Source organism: Mycteria americana, chromosome 2 (assembly GCF_035582795.1).
Source record: "Mycteria americana isolate JAX WOST 10 ecotype Jacksonville Zoo and Gardens chromosome 2, USCA_MyAme_1.0, whole genome shotgun sequence".
Lineage (NCBI taxonomy): Eukaryota > Metazoa > Chordata > Aves > Ciconiiformes > Ciconiidae > Mycteria > Mycteria americana.
Genome location: NC_134366.1, coordinates 97,507,907 through 97,528,799, shown reverse-complemented (window position 1 = coordinate 97,528,799; position 20,893 = coordinate 97,507,907). Strand labels below are relative to the sequence as shown.

The 20,893-nt window shown below is 37.4% G+C and overlaps 1 protein-coding gene across 1 annotated transcript in view; it reads right to left on the bottom strand.

The window, feature by feature from the left end:
• Window positions 1-20,893, bottom strand: part of ABCA13 (ATP binding cassette subfamily A member 13) — a 176,157-nt gene that overhangs the window by 77,335 nt on the left and 77,929 nt on the right. The window contains exon 36 of the mRNA XM_075495780.1: window positions 15,220-15,310. Coding sequence (XP_075351895.1) covers window positions 15,220-15,310 — 91 coding nt within the window. The remainder of the gene's footprint in view (window positions 1-15,219; window positions 15,311-20,893) is intronic.

Here is a 20,893-nt window from a genome sequence, read left to right as displayed (position 1 = left end):
TGGAAAAGATTTTTGCCACTTTCCAATTCATATAGTTAATATCAGGTACAGGGAAACAGAGCATAAGTCCTAAAATTTGGGAACCAAGATTTTGAAAATCCTTACCTATAGATTGCTCTAGAATTAGGAGCAGAACCAAATATTGTATGAGTCTCTAACTGGATATTAGATGGTCTTTTTCTGCCCTTTTTTGCACTTCTAGAAAATAATGTAATTCTAAACTTTTTTCGTGGCACAATAAAATAAGGAAAAATGGGCTATGCAATGGCTATGTTAACAGCCAGGAGTAGATATTTTCACTTCTGCTTCTGTCATTTTGGCATTTAGACAAGTCATTTAGAGAAGGTCCAGATTTTGGGAAGATAATCCTGGAACTGAAATACCCTGCAAAACAGTTGAGCTAGCTCACATGAAACTGGTTGCATTTTGAAGCAGTGTGCATTTATTAGCTTATCAGAAGTTCTGTGCCAACAAGTAGTTCTAGGCTAAGCTAGTGATCTGACATTGTTCTGAATTTCAGCATACGTCATGCTGGCGTAGAGTTAGTGCTAGCCCACCAATCTGTGCACAGCATTCCATTAGAAGGTATAAAAATGTCCTTCATCTTCTTACATATTTGTTTACTCATTATAAAAATGAATATAATATTGATTTTGTTTCCAGGAGGATATTGAGGACTGATTTTCATGTAAGGCATTTGAATAAAAGGCACTTCGATGGTGTGAGGTATAAAGGGAATGCCTCTAGTCTGTGTTTCATACTATGATTGATTCTTGCTTATATGTAATAGGGTCATGAGCTGTCTCCATACAGAGCTGGTCAGAAAAATCTATATTTTGGGGGGAATTTCACAAGAGAAATTCCCTTCTGGCATTATTAAATATAAATCCTCCCATTTCCTCCCAGAGTATTTTTCATTTTAAGCATTGTGTGTATTTCTTCTAAGAAGTTGATTCAAATTGTTTCCGTCTTAAGAATTTCTTGTCCAGAAAAGCAAAGCTTCAGCAAAACTTACAGTTCCTCTTCCCTCCCCCATATATACTGCTTAATCCAATTAAGTGACATTTTTTGAAGGGAAAAGTTTTTTTTAATATTAAAAATTCAGCTTTACATTCTGGGCCCCAGATTCCAGAATGGGATTCTGCACGGGCCTGAAGATCTTTGAGACAGAATAATAGAGATCTAGGTAACTGTAGAGTTCATCAGTAAAATTAACATATTTTAAAGCCAAAGCATTGGTGTCTGTCTCTCCACAACCTTGTGGAGAATCCCCTTCACAACTCAGATCTCCCAAGCCCTTTTCCTCAAGCCAGACAGTTGACTGATCAGAGGATTTCCTTCCTTTATCTAAGACATTCTTATTGTTCAAGATTTGACATGTTTAATATTTTAGCACACTGAAGACCACTGAAAGGACAGCATGAAGCATGTAACTGATTCCTATCAGAAAATCAAGAAAAAAACAATATAACCAGAAAAATGTGCTGAATACTCTCAACAAAAAAAACCAACACCCAAACCCCACAATCCAAAAAACTGTCCCCAGAAAAATTACCAGCAAACTTGTAAAGTAGCCTCTTTAAGCTCCTTATTTTTACATTTCCCAGAGAAATGGGTATGAACAAAAGTTCATTTGTAGGAAAGAAGCTTAGGAAAAGAATGGGGCAAACTTCATTCAAACTATCCATCCTCTATTTAGAAGAAATAAAATTCTAAAGTCAGGCCTAAACACAACGGCTATCATGTACCCACAGCAATGTGTAAGAGGCTGAAGAACTGATAGGGCACCATTGTACCTAAATCTCTTAGAGGCAGGAACACTTTAGAGTACCCTCACTCAGCTGGTTGAAGAGGAGATACATCTGACCTTCACTGGCTAAATGAGAGACACAGCCATGTAAAGTGCTTTTGTGCAGAAGGAAAAGTGTAAAACATGCAGCAGCTAGAGAACAACAAGCCTTCATCTATAAAATAATTTTCTTTACTGTTTCTTGCTGCATTGTTATCAAATCAGTGACAGAGGTGCATCCAAGCAACAGCATTTAGTCCCGGACATCATTGTTCGCATCCAGGATTTTCATTCAGGTTTGTTGCAGATGGTAAACACATTGTACAGACTCACATAAGGCACATAATTAAATGGCAATGGAAAATACATTGCTAGTGTCCACCAGAGAAAAGGAAAGAAACAAGACAGAGGTATAGCAGGTTTTTGTCCCCTTCCTTCCCGTCCTTTTATTTTAGTTTTTCACAAAGCACTATGACATAATCTGAAAAATGTGTTGTGTGTTGCACTATACATGTCCATTTGTTAACAAATAAACAAGCTGCAGCCTTTTTTTTGTTGGGAGAGGAGGAACAGTTAAAATGAAGAATTTTCCAGTCACAGTTTCACATGAAATATGACTGATACAACACCAATCTAAAATATTCTGTTCCTCTTGCACCCTGATGAACCTTAACCTTACCTTCCATGGGGTAGCTTTGGGATGGTTAACTAGCAAACTGAGAAATAATTAAAACCAGGACTAATTTTTGGGTACTGAATAACCCAACTGAATAGAATACATTATAGTTATCAAAATAATGAACTGAATAGAATACATTATCTAGATTCTCAACAGCTCATTAAATAGGTATATTGCCTTTGCTGACATAGGCTAAGCAGTTAGAGGTGAAAATGTGGAATAACAGCTTCAACACTGCAGACATCTCTGCAGCAAATGACTACCCCAAAAAGATTGATTCTTGCCCCCCAACCTCTTTGACTTTTGTACAGATTACTAAGTGAACTTGAACAGAGTCCATCTGAATCTACTTCTTCCCACAGCAGTCCAGCATCAGAGTATGCTGCTGCAAAGATCTACAAAATAGTCAGGACAGGAGATTTTTAGTGTAAGAAAGAATCGAGCTCAAGGTGTTTATTCGTTCTTTCCAGACATACCATAGCTTCATCCACATTATGAATATCATCCTTTAATTTCATGAACTTGCATTTTTTCAAAGTTAGAATATCCTATTACCTGTATTATACAGACAAATACATGAGAACCATTGAATGCAAGCCAAATATTTCTTAGCAATTATACAAATTAGATACAAACTAAACAATTAGATCCCAATTTTCCCTTCCTTTACATCTTCACAGACATCCATGACTATTTATAGTAGACATTATAATTCTATCATATGAAGTATTAATTTAGGTATCTGTAATGCCCATACAAGATACAAAGAAGGTAAGCCAGCCTCTTGAATTCATGTATAAGTAATACTGAAATACACATAGCATTTCCTGACCGTTTTAACCTTCTATTTAATGCAAGAATACCCAGTCTCATACTACTGTAAAAATCCATTAAGCTTTCTCATTACTCATATCAAAATAACAGAAAATCCTCTAAAAGTATAAATGACACACCATGCAACAGCACCTCATGTGTGGTAATAGATAAGAATTTTAGAACAGATGTGCATCACGGCCATTCTCTATTTTAAGGGTAAATTTGGGGAAGCAAAAGAGTACAAACAGCATTTAGCAAGTAAATATTGTAGTTAGAAAGTCAGTGAACTGAGACCACTGCTTTAAATTTATGGACCTGATTTATAATCTTACCTTCCCAAACCTATCTCTCTGTTTTATCTACTCATTGCATTCAGCCTTAAAACTAGACTGCAAGCTGTCAAAGGTAGTAAGAATCTGGGTTTTTTTATCCTTACTATTAGTCCGTAGGGTGTCTGGAACAACAGGGCTTGACTTTAGATTGGGTTTCCAAGGTACCGCTGCTAGTATAATAAACAATAATAGCCACCACAAAAGCTAGGGAAAAAAACCAACACCCTAGTTGCTGCTGAAGTGTTAGCTGATGTCAAAACACCACTTGTTGTTTTTACTAGTATGACAATGGGTAGGCATGTAGCCATAACAGAAACTTGGCTGAGTATATATTTATTTTGAAATGTAACACTTTTAGTGAATGGTACAAGCACCTACTCTGGTTATAAAAGCACTGTCATAACTTTCAATGAAGGGAATTAATTTTCTAGTACAAAATAGTCAGGTTTTCTTCCCTTCTCTAGTCGGAAGCACAGAAGCATAAAGAAATGGGAAACAATGGTGTTGCCTTCCTATCCATTACCCTACAGACTCCAAAGGGGACCAAAAAGGGTTGTTACACTGACAGCCAAGCTAATTTGATGAATGGCCATCTAAACTAGTCTGGTCCTGATGGAAGAGAAGGACATATTGCTGAATGCACTGTTCCCATAATTCATAAATATAGGGTTTCACTTCTTTCTACAGCTGTGACTTTCAGTGCCTAATACAATCTCTGTTGTTACATTTCCATGCTTTCTTCTGCTTTGCCTTGATTCGTATCTCTTCTCTACATTTTAGTTGGGGTTGCTGCCAGCCTAAACCATACTGAAAAGTTGGAACTAAGCACCGAGTATTTTTTAGCTTTGTGTGGCAAACTCTACTGTGGCCAGAGCACCTTCATCATGATGACATGGGCATATTCTTTGGAAACAAACAAAAGACAAATATTCAGCCAGGTGGACACAATCCTATCATGTCCTGAAAATGAAAATTACTGTAATTTTGGGGGCCCTAATTCTCTGAGTTTCTGCATGATTAGCTTGCAACATTAACAAATATGCTAATTTCAATTTCCAGGACATAATTTTCCAAACAGATATGCTTTTATTATAGTACTATCTCCCCTGCAGTGATGCACCTGCAATGAATTGCCACGTGGAGGAGGGGACAAGAGGAGGAACAGTTGAAAAACAGGCACAGAATGGTGGCTACAAAGTGGAAGCCTATTTGCACCTTCTGTCTGTATTCTTTAAAAGTACAAAACCAGAGGAGAAGTACAGTCTGTCAGACTTGCCAAAAAAAGATCCCAGCTAATTTCATATATATATATGTGTGTGTGTGTGTGTGTGTGTGTATATCTATCTCAGACCTGGCAGAGAGAAAGAATACGTTTGTACATGCACAGGCAAGCATCCATCAAATACACCTTCTGAGCTAGAATATACCCTCTTGTTACAATAAGAAGCACACTTTTTGAGATCAGTTCCTTTTCTTTGTAGAAGTGTAAATCAGTACTCAGAAATCTATTAGAATTCAACCCACTGAATGCAACCTGTAGACTCAGGTTACAACATTTTAAGACTGAATTTACTGTAGACAATAGGGCTACAACCCACAGTACTTTTGCTGTGTTTGGTGAAGATCTGGCAAAAGAGCAGGACAGCAATACAATCTGAATGTTCTCTCTACCGCAGCACTTAAATGTGAGACTTAATGCTAAATATCTTAGCATTTTCAAACTAGACAGATTTAATGTAGCAAGGATCGAAGGAACTATATATTCAAACCAGGTGTTCTCAAGTACTTCCCACTGGTAACCTCCTTCCCAGAAAGGGGACTTTTAAATTGTAGCTGTCCAGTTTTGTACTGCAGATGACTTTTGTTACACAGCTGCTCACTTTGCAGTGTGTGGCCTTTGGAGGCACTGTATAAAGCACCCTGGAACAAGCCTCCTGGAATTGCTCAGAGAAAAAACTCAGACAAAAATGGAGCAAACCTTTTCAGCAGGGCCAAGATTTCACCCTGATAGACAAGCACATTCTTAGTCACTTTAACTTTTACAATTTGTGCAAGTATTAGCTTAATATGAACAAAGTACTTGGTCTAAAATATTGCAACTTCCATAATCAAGAATATTTTTAGACACTATCTCTACTGGAGTTATTCTATTAACAATAAAATCATATCAGAGTTTGTGCAGGGAAACAATTCAAAACTGAAAGATGACCGAGTTCTGCAGGAGGCAGGTTTTATTCAGACCCACAGCTATAGCAAACAATTGAAAAATGTATTTGATGAATAATCTCTTTCCTCAGGCATTCTGGTATCTCATAAATAGTGGTATTAAACAGCTACAAGGATCTTGATTAGCAGAACCAACTGTTCCATTTTTTTCTAATGCCTCCAATGAATATGGTAACCTAGATAAACTGCAAAAATAGATCAAGAGACAGATAGAAAGAGAAAAAATGATATGGATAAAAATTTCCACCTATACAAAAGTCCAATGCTAGGTCTACGTATCATAAAGTCCAACTTATATATTTCAAATGAGGAATTAACTGGCAACAGTGTAATATACAAATCTTATCAAGGTGTCACCTTGTGACCTATATAAGTTTATTGCATGAACAGTTAGCAAAAAGAAGTGCAGTCCTAAGTGCTGGCTGCTCAGCATACTGTGTTTCATACTGCATCTACTTTGGATGTTGTCCCTGTAACTCCTAAAACAATTTTTTGTTAGCTTTGAGAAATGAAAACCTTGTAGTCCTGCAGAATGTTGCTAGTGTCAAGAAAACAGATGCGTGACTAGTGATAATGTCTTTGCAGGCTTTTGTAACACAAAAGAAATGTTTTAGTGACAGAGCAGACAACAATTTCACCAAAGGAGATACTTCTGAGAAGGTACTGGACACATGAAAATCTAGTTTCATGTGGAAGTATCAACCTCAAATACAGCCTTGCTAGCACAACTGTGTACCACACCTTCTACATATATATGGTATTTACTCATTAGATGAAGCAAGATGTTAAGACGACTTCATGAAGGCCCTTCCCTAAGCAATGTTCCATTTCAAACTGAAAAGTAAGTATACTTAGACTTGATAAGCATTTCTTCAAAAAATTGACCATTTACATTAAATTACTTACATAACTGAAGTTAAAGAATCTGTATTTGCTGGTGCTACAGCATTAACAAAGCAAAGTTATGTTCTAAAATATTTGTGTGCATATGTGTACATACACATATGCTATCTTCATCTATAAAAATATATAAATATATAAACACAGGCACACTTGGGGGGAAAAAAAAAAATCTTTAACATATATACTCCACCTGTAACCTAAAGCAAGGCAAGGAACCACCAGAATTTACTTTGTATATAAAACCTAAAGACTAGCTATTAACAACAAATATTTTCTGACACCATATGTGTGACTTCATATTAATTATCTAAGAGTTAAAATTTCCTCCAACACATAGGCCCTATATTATGAGGGAGAGAAATAATCAGTTCATCTTGAGCGTGAGAAGTAAATGCTATCTTTGGAAAACTCCTGCTACTGAGCAACAGAAAGAGCATAAGCCAAAAAGGATTTCACTATTTAAGTTAGGAAGAAAATATTACTACAGGTGTACAGAAGCCACATGTCCTGGTTTCAGCTGAGACAGAGTTAATTTTCTTCGTAGCGGCTGGTATGGGGCTATGTTTTGGATTTGTGCTGAGGACAGTGTTGATAATACAGAGATGTTTTAGTTGCTGCTGTACTAGTCAAGGACTTTTCAGCTTCCCGTGCTCTGCCAGGTGCAGAAGAGGATGGGAGGGGACACAGCCAGGATAGTTGATCCAAACTGACCAAAGGGCTATTCCATATCATATGATGTCATGCTCAGTATATAAACTGGGGGGAGTTGGCCGGGGGGTAGCGATCATTGCTCGGGGACTGGCTGGCTGTCGGTCGACGGGTGGTGAGCGGTTGTAATTTTTTTTTTTATATATATATATATCTGTCTAGACCGACTATCCTGGCTGTCGGTCTAGAAAGATCCGGTCTGAAAGACCGGATAGATTAGTGTTACACCAGGCAACCCATTGCTGTTTAACTTTCAGTTGCTTTTCAGATGACAGACAATCACTGAATACTGAATACAGATTTTTGAATATGTTGCAAATGCGAAAAAAGTGGAATACCTCCAAAAAGTGCAATCGGGTCATTCTCAAAAGCAATAAGTGAACACAGGAATACTGTCTGCCAGATCTCATTTATCCTCTGAGGAACAGTTCTACTTCTCTTATATTCTTTTCTTTTTTCCTTTTTTTTTTTTTTTTTGGTAAAAATTACTTAGGAATCATTACAACATGAAATGAAAAACAAGCAGTTCTGCAGAGTGGAGAACAAGACTCCTGAATATTTCATTAAAAGACAGGATCTTAAAAATACCATGAAAGATCATAAAGGCTGTCAATACATTTTCCCTGTCTGCAGCTGTTGTAATAGCCTCAACAAAATACAGGAACTAAAAAAGAACAACAGGAAATCCAGGAGTGCAAAGGAAAGGTTGGAGAAAGAGACAGAAGGGAGCACTAGCAAGTCTGAGGGAAAACAGAGCCTGTATGAAGGAATATACTGTCAAGAAGAAATCAAAGGGCTTATAGGCAAGACATAAGAGCTACACAGCCGAGATGATTTGATCACTTGGTTTTCAAGATGTTAAGGAAGTTCACATTCTAAAAATTACCTTTGGATAAATAAAGCATTCCTAGTGCACTCACAACTATCTGTATCTTTTGTCTTTCAGCTGGAAGAAATATCTGAGCATAGTGGATGAGCTTCCAAGCTATTTCATTTCTGAAACAAGCACTACTAATAACTAACATGACAAACAATCTAGATTATGACAAAGGCAAGGCAGCAGGCTGTTGAAAAGGGCAGGTTCAAAATATTCTCATACATCCACACCAGGCAGCAAGAGCTGAGAGATGTTAATATCAAGTACAATTTTCTGTTTAGAAGGCATTTGAGATTTGTAGAAATTCAATATATAGTCACCACCATCAAAAGTTACATGCATATCAGTTCCGGTGACCCACAATTTCAAAAAAAGTCTCTGATTATTCTGTTTCTTCTAGGCAGGATAGAAAAGGCATCATCTCTTCCATCATAAGATGGAGTGATGCAACAACTTTCTTCATTCGTTTTCAATTACTTAGAAACTGGAAATACTCAGTAAACTTCAGACCACAATCTGAAGTCTGGATCTATATCTATAGCACAACACATTTCTTCAAGCATACCTTTCAGTTTAAATGAGATTTGTATGTTTTAAGAACAAGAAAAATACCAAATTACACAGTGAAGGAAAGCAGCTACTAAGTCATACAGGTGACCTTTTGTGGAACCAACTCAATTCCATCAACAGAACACATTCATGAGCAATTAATATGATTTTCAAACCAGAAATTTCAGAAGGGATTATTGTTTTGTTTTCTGGTGCTCTAGCACTTGCAGAAAGCTATAGTCTTTCTTCAACTGAGTCCCCTTTTTTGGCAGGTGCTTTACTGACTATCTTTTTCTCTAGAGCTGAACGGAACAAAAAGCCTCTGTGAGGAAGGCGGGCAGGGTTCACTTCTTTCATTTGCCAGCAGTTAGGAGATGAACGTGAGGACAAGGAGGTGGAGAACAGGAAGTGGATCAGCTTCTTGGTGTTGTAAGAGTACTTCGCTTTCCTAGAAAATAGTTGTCTTTCCATTGTTTTTCTAATAGCCTGCTGATATCTGAGCCTATCTAACAAAGAGCCTAAGATGTCCATACTGTGGATGAAAAGTGGAAAAGGACCAGACAGCAATCACAAGGAAAGCAACTGGTAGGGAAAATTTTTGGATGAGAGAAGAAAGTAGTGGGTGGAAAGACTGAAACACATTTGAGGTAAGTGGAAGAACCCGACCATTTACTTTCAGAAGGATAGAAGGAGTTACAGTTATGCACTCACTGAGAAAACAAATTTATGTAAACCTTAAACAAGTTAGAGGATCTTATTTCTGAGATCGGATATCTTTTTCGTGACTGCTGATAGGTAACATTATAAAGATGCTCCATCCTCATTCTATGCTTCAGACAATCCTGAAAGGGTGACAAAAGGAAAAGGAAGCAAGATTCAGGGCTGAGGAGTATAAAGCTAAATAATTGGAAGAGGTGAAATTAAGTTTTCAACATACGCTAGAATCACAAGATTTCCTGCAAGAAACTAATTAAAACAACAATAAAAAAGCTGAAGGAAAATATAATGTGTCCAAAATTTTAGACCAGCTATTTTCACACTTTTTCAGGGTCTAGTGCTGAATTTAACTGTTAGTGTCATCTATACTATTAGACTACCAGAAGACTGAAATATATGCTATATATTCTCCTTATCAGTAGTTGGCAAAAATTTGAAAATTTTAATATCAGTCTTCATGTCAGCAGCCACCTCTTCTAAACAGAACCATTGCTACTTATTGTCTACAGTTTTCTACTCAGAAATCAAGGTACATTTTGCAAGGTGGAACATTAAAATAATTCTTATATCCTTTTAAGTGACTTTTACAGGGAAATGAAAGAAGGGAGTTCCACTTAAAAACGGATGTTGTGGTATAACTTCAAAGATATTATAACAAATACTCTGTCAACCCTTATTTTGTAATTACAGGGAACTCAATTTGTCATAGTGGATTAAAAGCTCTTCTCCAAGAATAGAAGAAACCACTTGATCACCTATCAACAGACATCAAATTCCACTCTGTTACCCATGTGCAGAAATCAATAACACCTTTTGCTGTAGCATATTCTCTGCAAAGGCCCCAGACTTGTGTCAAATGCAGCAGGAGAGGGAACTTACTTCCCTGGGTAGACTAACTCCAACTGTTAATTAACCTCTAAGAGAAGTGCCTGCCTTTAGCTTCCAGCTATTTGTTTCTCTTATTTCTTCCTTTATTTCATTTACCACTTCTGCCCCTATAAAAGTTAGAACTATACCTTAATAGGCAGTATTCTCTACACATAAAAAAATTTAGGCTTTTTAAGAAAACCACTTCTCCATCTTCTTTTCGATAAACTACATTAACTGAGCCCTGATGGTGCCTTTATAAGGACTTCACCTCCAACCTCCAATATTGACTCTTCTCTGTTTTCTTTCTAAATTCTCAACTTTTCCTTAAAGACATTCAAACTTAAAAACATGGACACAAAAGTTGTACATAGTATTGTAGCATCAGTCTCATCAATTTTGTACTGATAGTCAAAATGACCTCTTCACGTCCTTTTGTACATTAAATTGAAACATAAATCATCTTAGCCACACTGTCTTAAAATGCTTTTTCACCACGATTAGTAGGTAACTTTCAAAGTCATTGTTTTCCAGGATATTACTCCCCATTACATAGATTTGCCCAGAATTTGGCTTAATTAAAACACACTTTATTTAGAATAGATTCAGCTTTTCAAGTGATCTAACTCACTCTTTAGGACTGATCTGACTCATTACCATTCTACCAATCCCTTGCAGCAGCCACTTTTTTTTCTTTTCATAAGCAAGGTTATATTTACTTCAGTATCACTGATGAAAAAAATCAAAAGGCAGAGTTGACGCCTAGTGAAAATTCACTGAAAGCTCTTCAGTTTGATATTTCGCTATTGATGACTGCTTTTTGTTAGCTACAATTTCTTAATTAAATTAGCTTTTAGACATGCTTTATAAGTACTGTATATTGTTGATCTCTTAAATCCTAATAGGAGCAATGTAACATTTTGCCCAATATAATTCAAAATGGCTAACACTAGCTGCTTCAGAGAAAGGTTTAAGCAACCATAAAAATTAATTTTGCATCAACCTGCTTCCACTCCAACACTGTCAGTGGCTAACTTATCCAAGATGTTCAAAGACACATAAGCTTTAATAACACTTCTGTTACTATAGCTATTCATATTATATATACACTAATAACCACTCTTTGGCTTTTTTAAACATATTACCACCATTGTAGTCTCCATAACGTTTTATGGCAATGAGTTTCAAATATTATGTATCACTGTGTGAAAAATATAATTTTATGCATTTTGAATTTTCTACAGTTTAGTTTAACTATATCTCAGGTTCCAGCTGTATTTTACTGCCAGAAGAGATTAGATCCAAAGTTGGTATCTCCCAAACATTTCTAAGACATAGAATGCTACAAAATTAATTCATTTGGCTCCTCAGCAAGAGATCTGAGTATCTTAATTCTGCAGTATTGGTCCTTTACTGATCCAACAAGCCCACTCTCTAGCCTATTGCCTGTTTTCGCATATGCTCAGAATATTTTGTTATTTATCCGTGGTTAGCTAGTCACCCCTTAGACTTGCTCTTAGCTCTCCTGATTATTTTTGTACATATACTGCCTGCTGTAGTTTATGATAATTTTATTGGACTCCATAGAGTTGGTTTCTCCATTTTCTCAAGGCTATTTGGCCCCAATGATCTTGTCATGCAGTCATTGCAAGTTCAGTCTAACCTTTTTTCTGCATGCTCTGCATACATCTACAAAACAATAACCATCAATCGTGTGCCCCAGCTGTGTAGAAATAAATTATGCACATCTGTATTATAATATATGCATGTATTATGCCTGCACACATAGGCATTCCTGACAAAAAGAAAATGTTAACTGTTCTCACCAAAAGGTAAGTTTTATTCCAAGGGTTTTTCTGTTGGAATAAAACTAAAAATTATTCCTTCCACAAAGGAAACTTAAATCACTAGAAATTACAGACTATGCTTCATATCTTTAAAGTTACCAATATTAAAATTGTTACAATTAATTTAATTAATGAACTGCTACTTACCTCTAATATTTGCATTTAGAAAGGGTCAAATAATTCTGAGTTTATTTTACGTTATTGTGGTGCGTTGACCCTGGCCAGCAGGTAAGCACCACACAGCTGCTCGCTCATGCTCCCCCTCCGCCAGCAGGATGGGGGAGAGCATAGGAAGACAGAAAACAAGAAAACTGGTAGGTCAAGCTAAAGACAGTTTAAGAAGTGCAGGAAAAAGAAAGGAAAAAAAAAGAAAAACAACAAAAAAACAAGCAATGCAAAGGTAATCACTCACCACCTCCTACAAGCAGAATGATGCTCAGCTAGTCTGGTAGCAATGGCTACCTCCCCCAAAAAAACCTCCCCTCAGTTTCTGTTGTTGAACATGACACTATATGGCACTGAATAACTCTCTGGTCAATTTGGCTCAGCCGTCCAGGTCATGTCCCCTCCCAGCTTCTTGCTCACCCTCAGCCTACTCACCACAGGGAGGGGGGCAGAATGGGAAAAAGAGAAAGCCTTGATGCTCCAAGTACTGCTCAGCAATAGCCAAAACACTGGTGTGTTATCAACACTGGTTTAGTCACAAATCCAAAACACAGCACCATAAGGGCTGCTGTGAAGAAAATTAACTCCATTCCAGCCAGACCCAGTACAATGACACTATAAACACAACTAGAAATTACCAAAACTCCAACTTCAGTGAGATACTGTCATATTTTGCTGAAGTGATGTCTGTTGCCTGTTTTTGGCATTGGTCATCAGCCTAAATCATGTACCGATTTTTTGCGGTTTCATTTAAGAAGGGACATGCACACCACTCCACTACATCTCCTGGTCTGGGAGACAAGAGACAACATTTTGATTTCTACACAATCCTGATGCCTCAAGGGCTCAATACCAGTAAAGGACAGCCAATACCCCTGCTTGTGCTCAGATCCATGCTTTGTCAAAGCCGCTCTCTAAACTAAATTCTTTTACAAATCAAATAGCAGCATCCTGTGATCTTCTCAATAACCCAGCTGTTTGCTCTAGGGGGGTTGAAAATTCATTTGACTACTTTGAGAACAGAAAGTTTGACTACCTTTGAATCTGCTTTCAAAGACAAAATTATACAGGTCAAGCTATTGCCCATAGAGTATTCTGGTTAGCTTTGACAATGATGGATACCTTTCATGACCATTTCCCAGATCCCTTATGCCTACACTTCACAACTATCCTTAATGATGAATGACAGTCATCTGCAATGAATGACAATTTTCCAGTACTCTCATCCCCAAAGAAATGGCATTATCATCACATTTTCTTGCTATAATTTATCAGACTGAAAAATACAGAGTCTCTGATTACTAGATTCTTTATTAATGTAATAACTTGAACAAATACTAAGTTATGTCTTTTGAAATGTGGATGGCAAAAGTTATCAAGTTGTTAGGTACAGTACACTCTGTTTTCATTACTTTAGGAACTGTAAATCTTACTTTTTAATGAAAATGCAATGTGGACAAGACAGACTGTTTTGATTTGAAACTGGTTCGGATATCCTAGCTGAGCCTTGAAGAAATACACAATTGATTGTTATAAAATAAAGGGATATTCAAAGCTGTATATTAAATAGAAGCCTTGTTCTCAACACTCACAAGAGTGGATATTTTACTTGTTTAGTGAGGGTTTTTTGCTATATAGTTACATCTTCACTGATTCAACAGGGACTGAAATAGTCCAGCAAAAAGACCCTCTGGAAAAAGTCATCCAGTCAAGTTTGCACTTTGTGACAAAAGGTCTCATCTTAGGCCACAATTCTTGGCACTGGTTACTCATTACTGGCAGATCCAATTGAATTTATCTTAACAAATAACACAAGCTTGGTTCAAAATTCCTATTTCCATTACTGTAACAATGAAGGTTCTCAGTCACAGACCAGGGCCTCTCTGTGCCTGTGTTCTAAAGAAGCAAAACAAAAAGGACTGCATATAGAACAAAATGATTGACATCGAATCAAAGAAGACTATAATCTAGATATAAATCATCAAATAGAAAGAAACATGGTATGTATAGAAGCATGAAAATCCCAGGAACAAAGAGAAACTATTGATGAGCTTGGTGGGAACTGTCATTAGAGAACTTGAGTCTTGCATTTTGCAAAGTATCACGAGTGACTTCTAAGAAGAGTTTTTAAGGAGAACAAGCTTCCTAAGTTTTCAGAAATGTTAACAAGGACCTCCTCCAAGGCTTGCAGGGCAGGAAAATAGAAATCATGAAGGAACTTGTTTTAAAACAAAAAAACATGTAAGGAACCCTGAAATAACATGCCACTTGAGAGGACAAATGATCTTCTACTGGAGGGGGGCAACAGCTTTTTTTGTTTGTTTATTTGTACATGGATAGAGATGAATACACCTTTCTAATAGCTTACAGATTTTATATCTCAGCAATATTTATCCATTGTCAGTATGAGTCAAAGAGAGTAATTAGTTGCCAGGGACTGGTAGGAAGCAGTACGTTAATGCTGATGCAGTGAGAGAATGTTTGTGTGCATGTGTACACATAGTAGAAGCGTGAGAAGACAACTGTGAAGTGATACACAGGTGAATCACAGTAGACATATAAAAACCTACTACCCAAGGCAGATCATGTCACACACACAGAAAAAAAATTACCAGATGGTAGCAGGTAGTATTCTCCATTTGCTTGTGCATTCCTCAACTCTGTGAAATTTGTGCATGTTTAGTTTTGCGTTTGTGATCTTTATAAATCTGGCTGCTTCAGAAGGTACCTAATTTTCTACTTACAGGCTGATTCCACACCATTTGTATGGTCCAGGTGTGCTGCCCGTGGAACACAGGGCATCTTCTCTGAGTCCTGCAGTAGCTTCAGAAATACCTTTTGCGAAATAAGAAAAAAATAATTTAGAATCCTTTTTCTAAAAACTACTCTTTATATATATATATATATATACTTCCCCCCCCCCAAACCATGCAGATTGCCAGCTAGTAGTAGTGGCAGCTGTAGCCACCCTGCTGGAAAGGCTATAAAATTAGTCAAGCTCTCCAATGTGGAGGAATCCTGGGGATAAGGGGAAAGGAATAAACGCCAATAGATGCAAAAGCACCTATGCAAACTATTGTTTACCCATGCACACTACTATCTGCAAAGATTTTTCAATAGGCTGGCTGCCCTTGATTGACATTTCATGCTCCTAATGTGTGGCATATGTTGGAACTCAGTTACTGCGTTTTTACCAAGGGCATATGGACAGCTTCAAGTCTCTTCTGATAATCTAGCCAGAAATCTGTGAGCACAACTGGAACTGCTACCAAAGAGTTCTGGTTGTACCAGTACAACTAAATCTAATGTACAAAATCCTACAGAACCAGGAATCCACAGAGCTCTGGGAAGTGTCCATAGATTTATGCAAGCATGTGGGCAATAATGTTATTGAAAGACATTTAAAGGACAATGCAATCATCAGGCACAGCCAACACTAACAAAGTCCTGTCTAACTAATACTATACTGAGAGGACTGTGCAACAATGTGTGTTTTGTAGCAAAACCATTAGCGTGCATACCCCAAACTGGGAGAAGATGATAGGATCCTGTTACCTAAAATCACCGTGGGAAAAACTGAAATTATTTTTTTATAAAAGTAACAATCTAAAAATCTGCACTAGAGTAAAATTATAAGGTTTGAATCTTCCTAAGCAGGGGGACACAGATCAGAAGGGAGTTAAAGGTAACATTTTAAAAAAACAGCAGAATTCACCAACTTTATAATCATGAGATCTATTTAAATGGTATATACACTTTGCCAAATAGATTTGTGTTCGACCTACTACTTCTTGCTTAATCCTGTTTCACAGTTCTGTCCACGTAAAGTCCTTTGAATTTCATAGAGATGTATTTCATTTATCAGTCCCTCAGCCTTGCAGAAGCTTGGAACAGCTTTCATAGTGAGTCACTATTAACACTCACCCCCCTTCTTGTAAGCTCAAATGAAAAAGAAAATTTACATTTTCTTATCTTAACCTGAACTGCAACTTAAACAGTGATCTAGGAACTTCAGATAAAAAGAAAGAAAAGAAAAATTAACAGAAAGTATAGCTACCATGAGCATCTCTAATTGAACAGCAAAAGTACAACCAAGTTTTGCTTTCTCCTGATGAAAGCCTTTCTCTTGCTTTCTCGTCTCTGTTTGGGTTGAGCTGCAAGACTTAGATTGTAACCACGGTGCAACTTTCAGAAATCATTAAGAAACCATTTATTTCCTCCCACAAAAGAACCTGATATCAGCTATAACAAAAAAATCCTTGTTTCCAAGGAGCTCATACGATAGACAATAAAACCCAGTCAATTTGAAGTACTTTACAGTTGTGGAAAGATATTTCTTGACTTGCTAAGGTCTGACTGTTACATAAACCGTATTTTGCTTAGTCAATATAATTGCCATTTAACAGTGGTTATTGATCGCGTTTGTTACCTGCCAACTTTCAGGGAACACTTTTGGCCATTAACAACTGCAAGGCCAGAATAAATTAATACCTCCTGACATTTCTATATTAGACCCTGGAGGGAGATCCTGACTGCCCAAAACCACATTCTAATTTGTTGCCTTGGATCTGCTTGCTGATGGCTCCTTCGCACACCAGTTCTGTCAAGCAAACCAAACTAAACTGAACTGACTGAAACCACAAAGGAACTGCTCCTCTCTGGCTAGGATGAAGGCAACACTACAAAATGTTGCCTGCATATACTCATTTCAGTGTCAAAATTCCTGCTGGGGTTGCAGACAGATATTTTCTTCTTTAATCATGTTATGTCACTTGAAGGGAGGATGTACCTATGCCTTAAAAAAGAAACAAAACCACCAAACACTTTTCTAATACATACTGTGTCTACCGCAGCTTCACTGACACAGCTATTCTGACACAGCTATAAAGGCAAAGGCCACCTGATCTGCATTGCCCAGCCCTCCCCATAGTATCCAGGCAGCTCTCAAACATGCCATTAAGAATGGGAATCATTAGGGACCATATTACACAGAAGAAATGACAATTTATCTAATGTTGCACAGGATATTGTGCACAGAAGTAGCCTAACAATGTTGTTAGCAGAGTAAGTACCCTCCAAAACACACAGATCTGCAAAAGCCAGGACTAGACACCATGGCAGACAGACAATGTGTTCTTGCCATACTTAAGAGACTGGATAAATTCAAGAGAAGGTGTCTTCTAGACCTCAGCAGAGCATCCCTTTCCCTACATGCCTTAGCAATTCCTGCTTAATTTCTGCTTTGGCTAGCAAGTCCATATCTCATCAAGGACTTGTCCAGATGTCTGTCTGTAGGGGAACCTGAGGAAATAGACATTTCCTGCATGCCCTCTAAGCTGTACTAGGCAGCTACTCCCTGATTTCTTCCTGATTCCTTCTTTGGGACAGCATCATAAAAACAAGCCTGGTTCACTGATACAGTGGCATGGTATCCTTGACACTTCACTGCAGAGCAGGGGGACCCTGTCACACCTTAGTTATAATTCCTAGAACACATCTTCACCTGAAAGGAAAACATGCAGAAAACCAAAGTGGCTGAAAGAAAGAGAAAGTGAAGAGGGGAGGAAAAAACAAACAAAAAAACCCCACCAACCAACACCTATAGACAGTCCTTTATCATCTAAAATCACTGACTGATATTTTAACAACATTTCTGGGACATGCTATCCCACAAATCCCATGTGTATCCTAGGTATTTTGTAGTGGGGAAAGTGTTAATTGCTTGAATTGCTTGCTGTCAGTTAATTTGCAACAAGCACCTGCAAAAAGAGTAGTCAAAATTGTGAGTGGTAACATATTAAGTAATTTAAAAGCCATATAAAAGTCCCTGAAAAGTAAGCAGCACATGGAATTAGGATCACATGGAAGCAGTGTTTAACATTTTTGCAACTGTTTTTGTAGACCTTCTCACTAGGATAGGCAGGCTCCTATGAACATATCAGTGAGCACAGAGCAGTGCTAAATACTCACTGTTCCATATTTGAACCACTAGTAACACTCAACCAAATAACAAAATCTGAAAATCTCCCTTTTAAGAAATATTCATCTTCCACTTGGGAAATGTTTACATACTGCATAATTCAGCATCACTGAAATTTTTTCAGTAAATTTTCTTCATTAATTTTCTCCAGTACCAGGGCAAGTATCCCTGGGAACTTTCTAAGTTTTAAACCTACATATGTAATCCATATTTTACGTTAAATAACTTCCCTATGTAGGAGCCAGTTTTCCACTTCCTACATTTTTTATTCACATTGTTTTTATATTTTCTTCCAGGCAGTCCATGCTCAGTATAGCCTCCTGTAGCTACAGACACGTTTCACTAAGCAGAACACTGCAGAAGCGGTCTTAGAGCCATTCACTGTGGACAACTGTTGACTGAGGAACTTTTGCAAGCAGGTCAAAGGTTATCTGCTAAACAGGAACACTTCTGACTGTCAGACTTAGATACACACACAGAGAGGGAGACAGACACTTGGCACAGCTCAAAGCCACATGAAGAAATGCTGTATGCTTTTGAGGAAAGTGCTTAAAATAGGTCAGGAGTAGCATGGCTCACTTCCAGCATTTGCCCCTGCGAGCTTGCTCCACGCCAGGCACTGAAGGACCACCTCAGCCACTCTTGGGGATGGACAGAGCAGGTAGTCATGCTGGCTGTTGAGAAGGACTGCCCTACTTGCAAGCAGCAGCCACTACCCTGGCTTGCTTCTTTCAAACCACCAGATTGTCAGTAGGTATAGGAAGTGCTTTTTCCCTCTAGGAAAAAGGTCTGGCCAGATGGCAATACTACAGTGAAATAGATTAATATGATTGTGCCGTTATTAGATGTTGTTAGAGCACTCTCAACAAAACTGAACCTCGTTAGAAGCTACGTAGTGTTTTAAGGCTAAAATATTTCAGAGGTATATGGCTTTCCCTGGAAAGTTTTGGGGCAAACTTTCTGGTCATTTCAAGGAAGAGAATTTAAAGAAGTACTCCATTAACAGGTATTTCATTTTATAAAGATGTTTCAATGGTTTTTTTCTCTCCTCAAAGCAAAGCAAGAAAGCAATAAGCTTTGAAACCTCCAGAGCTGCCAGAAAGTGAAACATCATCCTCCAGAGAGCTCTCAGTATACACTTAATTTAATCAACCACCCTTCTATCCTCCTTTTGGTTCTGCTAACACTCTTTGGATTACAAGCATTATAAAGTACACAAATACAAATGGTTGGAAAAGATATCTAAAACCTAAAATGAAGCAAATATAATATTAGTGAGATTTGAAAGTGTCAGGAACTGATTTTGTTAGAACTTCAAGATTGCTTTGAAGTATGAATGGAATCCTGGTTTCCCTTGAAGAGTAGGACTTTTAGAGAGTGCGAGTGTCCTTCAGACTGGAAAAGAATAACAGCAAGTGTATGAGAGAACAAAAAGAAAGGATAAAATAAAAATTATAACACATTTCTTCCTTTAAAGTCAGAGTTCTTTGTTTCCAGATTGAATTGTTTGAATAGACTAAATAGCGCTATTATGTGCTATCCATTTAGTTGCCAATGCAAAGAGGCTTTTGATAAGAAAATGGAGAATTGAGGTTGTAACAATGACTAATGATGAGATGCAGAGATGACAGAAATCACCCGAAATTAATGCATTAAGTCTTCAAACTGAAGAACGATACATCAATATCTAATACCACCTTTAAAGCTTTTTTTTAACCTCCCCTGCACAAAACAACCAAAAGCAAGCTCTCAACTGAGTAACAGATGCAGCACACTGAGGAAGCTTCCTCATATTCCATGACAACTTCACATTTACTTTACAGATGCCAGTTCTGGAAAGTCCTATGATATCCCACACGGGTGTAATCAAAAAAGGTTCTCAATATATACATTACCTCAGAATCTACAAAGTTTGGCAGTGAACAGTATTCTTTCTTATAGCATGTTAATCACCCTATATAATTTGAAAGAAAATAACAATTTTTCAATAAGCTTTTTCCATAAGCTTTTGACTTGCCTCATAGAATTGTATAGCAGGAAGATAATTTACTTTATAGTATTATGTAAAATGTTTATTGAACTTGTATGATTTATTCCCCCCCCCCCACCATAGCAAATGCTTGCCACACTAGCTTTATGTGCTGTGCTCATTTATAAGAGAAAAACTGAAGAGATGCTTTTTTCTTTTTTTTCTTTATAAATAACTCAGTTGTATAGAGCTCAAAGGAAACCACGTACTTGCTGGTACATCATTCTTTGGACTGCAGTTTAAAAACAAATATGCAAAACCAGATCCTTTATGCTTGTGCAGGGTCCTAAAAACCTATGTAGCAAATCAATATATTCCTAAAGATGTCTCCTGGCAGACCACATGAGGATACAGCAGCTCCACGTGGTGGTGTATTGGTTCAATAAATTTCATGAATAATTGTCATTTT